We start from the raw sequence: 3,297 nt of genomic DNA, 5'->3' as shown, positions 1-3,297 counted from the left end.
TTATGTGCTTGTGTAAATTTTCTGAAACAACTGCACCATTAATGCTCATGCCCAAAACTAAAAAAACACTTTAATATCTACATGTAAGTTACCCTTGTAACAGATGATGAAATCTTCACACCCTGGTAATTGAATGACTAACAGTATACAATATTTGCTTTTAATTCACTACATTTATAAGTACTATGGTATTAACAAATAATTCTTAAACTTCCTCTATGATTAGAATAAGAACAATAAATTATTATTTATACTTTAATTGCTGTTTATTTACCAGCTTTATTTCATTTGCATTGATATTATCACAGTTCGAATTACAAAAGTAACATAAAATGCAAATTACTATACATGTAATTTTCAAGGAATATAAACTACCCAAAAGTACATATCTAATGTACATTAATGTAATTTGACAGCATGAATGCATTTTTCCTGTCCTTGAATAATGGAAAAGGATAGGACAATGTCACAGTAAGAAACTTAAATCATCATCTGGCTGGTACTCAACTGGTTCCTTCCCCCTGAAAATTAAATTGTTTATAAAAGTTATTGATGGCATAATACTCTCATAAGTACATGTATTAAAGTCATAAATGACACATCATTCAAAAACTATACAATAAAACATGCTTATAATGAAGTGCCAGGAACGTGTGATTTTGCTTCGTTATAATCCTAAGGCTAAACCATTATATCCATTAGTTTCACAATATATTTAAATCCAACGGGAATTGAAAATCACTTTGCGATAAATGTCGATTCATTATAAGGGTGTTCACTATATGTGTGTTTTACAATTATGAGGTTTATAGGCTACAATGGTGATAACAGGTAAGAGTTTGACATGCAACATAGCACAGATGACAAATGGGATGTCGAACACCCCTTTTTCAGAAAAGCTCACTTGACTCTTGTTTTCGGTGAGCTAAAAATAATAATTTTTTCATAAATAACAAAAAGTTCAGAAGTGGATGACATATTTTACCTGACAAATAACCTAGCCCCTGTTTTGCCTTTCAGTGTTGCTTTATCTCCTTCTACCAGCAGTATACAGCCCTCCCTCAGACCCTATCAAAAGAAAACCAAATACATGTATGTGCTTAGCCACAAAATACTGTAAAGATTTACGTGTATAACATGTATTGAAAAGTGTAAAATATATCAAATGAAAAAAAATCAGCTTAGCTTCAAAATACCATATAAGGAGAAATTTAGCTAGGATTCAATTTTGGCATTTTTAGGGAGGATGTTGAGATTGCTATAGAAATAAATATCGCTAACAATTTATAGTGCACTAGAGTATACTGTTATCTTCCTATATGCACCATAAAACTGCTAAAGTTACTTTTTGCTAAAATTTAATACAATTTATGTACTGATTTTTAAGAACAATTCAATTAATTTGAATTTTCCCTAAAATTTCCATTTACATGGTATGAATCCATATTTATTTCATGCAATATACAATTTTTTCACCCAGTTGAAGCAAATCCTTACTTTGCTGTAAAGATATTGATCATAAAAAAAACATATTGTTTGAGAATGTTTTTGACTGTAGAGAGTATCACTGACCAGAACTGGTGGAGAGGTTTCATACTCATGGTACTGCTTGATTCTGGCCTCCCTGGTTTCCTGCATAAAAAAATATCCAAATGAATGTACATGTGTATTTAACTTTTAAAAAGAGATTTAAGATCATGCATTATCACTTCTGATGTCCCTTGTATTATGCTAGAGCAGATAGTATAATGCTCATATTGTTTGTTTATTTGCTTGTTTTATCTCATTTGTTCAGCATTCTTCTATTTTTAAGCATCATTAAAAGTTTCTTAGTGCAAATAAGTTTAGATCAACCAGGAGCTTGTGTATATCTTTAACCATTTTTGTAATAAAATAACAGCTCTTGATTACAAAGGTCATATAACTATACCTAATATGTGCCTATTTCATTTTACATATATAGTACATATACAGTGCATACCCCCATGTGTTTACTGCTGGGATCCGGGTCCAGGTAATGAGGATTTATGTTAAAGGGCACAAGTCCGATGGCATCAAACGAAGGCGGATACACTATGGGCATGTCATTAGTGGTGTTGATACTACGAGTCGCCACATTAGTCCCAGCACTGGAGCCAATGTAAGGCACATTCTCCTACAAGATAAATTGCATCATTTTAATGGCGTGTTTCCTTGAATGTGACATTAAAGAGGCAAATTTTGGGGAAATAGTTTTTCCTTTAATTTTGAAAGTCATACATGTATCATTCCACATTTCTACGAGAAAATTAGATTTTTTGATAATGTTCAGGTAATGGAATTTCGAAAATACACTTTTTTTCCCCGGTGTTTTACTGGTTAGGGTTTATTGCATTAGGAATACCCTGATGTTACCTTTGTTACTCTTTCTCTGATCACCTCCAAAATCTTTTCATCATACAAAGTCTTTAGCAGCCTGAAGGTATTCCCTCCACCTATGAAAAGAGAAATCCTTTTAACAATCCAAAATCTCCAAGGTTTTCAGAATCAAATATTGCACAAAAATCTAATCATTTCTCATTAAAATTTACCTATGAATATCGCTTGGGCAGACTTAACTGCATCTACAGCATTTTTGTGTTCATGAATTCCATCAAGGTCATATCCTTCAAATACAAAAGACAAAAATATAGAAACTGTATCATTTCAGCTAGAACTAAAAAAAAATAGAGCTTTTAAAACATTACATTTTTATTAATCATTTAACTGAAGCTTATAAAGGTACAATATAAAATACAGTGTATCTGTTACCCATCTCATTGAATGCTGTCTTTGCAATTTTGGTGTATCCATCTCTGTCATGTAGTGCATATGGAACAAACAAAACCTTCTGAACAGAACTGTAAAAGGAGAAAATGCAGAATTATCTGTTGAGAATAAACTTGACCAGAAAAGGATTCAAATCTAGGCCCTCTGAATCACTAGTCAGGTGCTCTACCAACTAAGCTATCTGATCAAACTTTCCTGGTTGACACACTAATCCCTCCTTAAAGATCTTCCCTCTCCCTCAGACTCCTCTAAATACCAACCAGGCTCATCCATGTCAGGTCTTTCACTTGTCACTTAGGCATAGAGGCACCAAATTATCTTTCACTGAGAGGAGAAAATGTGACAATTCAGATCCTGGTACCTAGATCCCTGGGTGACTAGTCAGCTGCTCAACCAGGCTCAACCAAATGGCTAACGGCAACTGAATCTGCTGTAACCCACACATGTAACATTGATGGGGAAATTTTGGAAAGCCTCAGCATGATTCAA

The 3,297-nt window shown here is 33.2% G+C and overlaps 1 protein-coding gene across 1 annotated transcript; it reads right to left on the bottom strand.

Annotated features, from left to right (window-relative positions):
• Nucleotides 1-251: 251 nt before the first annotated feature.
• Nucleotides 252-2,895, bottom strand: LOC134234127 (alpha-aspartyl dipeptidase-like). The gene is made up of 7 exons (XM_062716188.1): nucleotides 2,791-2,895; nucleotides 2,571-2,645; nucleotides 2,395-2,474; nucleotides 1,982-2,155; nucleotides 1,573-1,632; nucleotides 986-1,068; nucleotides 252-521 (listed from the first exon to the last, which is right to left on the bottom strand). Exons 1-7 carry the CDS (start codon nucleotides 2,792-2,794, stop codon nucleotides 467-469), a joined length of 531 nt encoding a protein of 176 aa, XP_062572172.1. The 5' UTR covers nucleotides 2,795-2,895; the 3' UTR covers nucleotides 252-466.
• Nucleotides 2,896-3,297: the final 402 nt, after the last annotated feature.

The sequence above is a fragment of the Saccostrea cucullata genome, unplaced genomic scaffold (genome assembly GCF_032062105.1).
Source record: "Saccostrea cucullata isolate Sc308-1 unplaced genomic scaffold, CSIRO_AGI_Scuc_v1 ctg14247, whole genome shotgun sequence".
In the NCBI taxonomy this organism is placed as follows: domain Eukaryota; kingdom Metazoa; phylum Mollusca; class Bivalvia; order Ostreida; family Ostreidae; genus Saccostrea; species Saccostrea cuccullata.
Note: the sequence above shows the minus strand (reverse complement) of the source record. Positions and strands in the feature narration are given on the sequence as shown.

What these genes read in the sequence shown, in the direction of transcription:
- LOC134234127 (XM_062716188.1), bottom strand. An exon ending in CCAGCAGTAAACACATGGGG is followed by an intron (nt 1,633 to 1,981) that starts GTATGCACTGTA and finishes TTTTTTATGCAG; the next exon opens with GAAACCAGGGAGGCCAGAAT. An exon ending in AAACCTCTCCACCAGTTCTG is followed by an intron (nt 1,069 to 1,572) that starts GTCAGTGATACT and finishes TTCTTTTGATAG; the next exon opens with GGTCTGAGGGAGGGCTGTAT.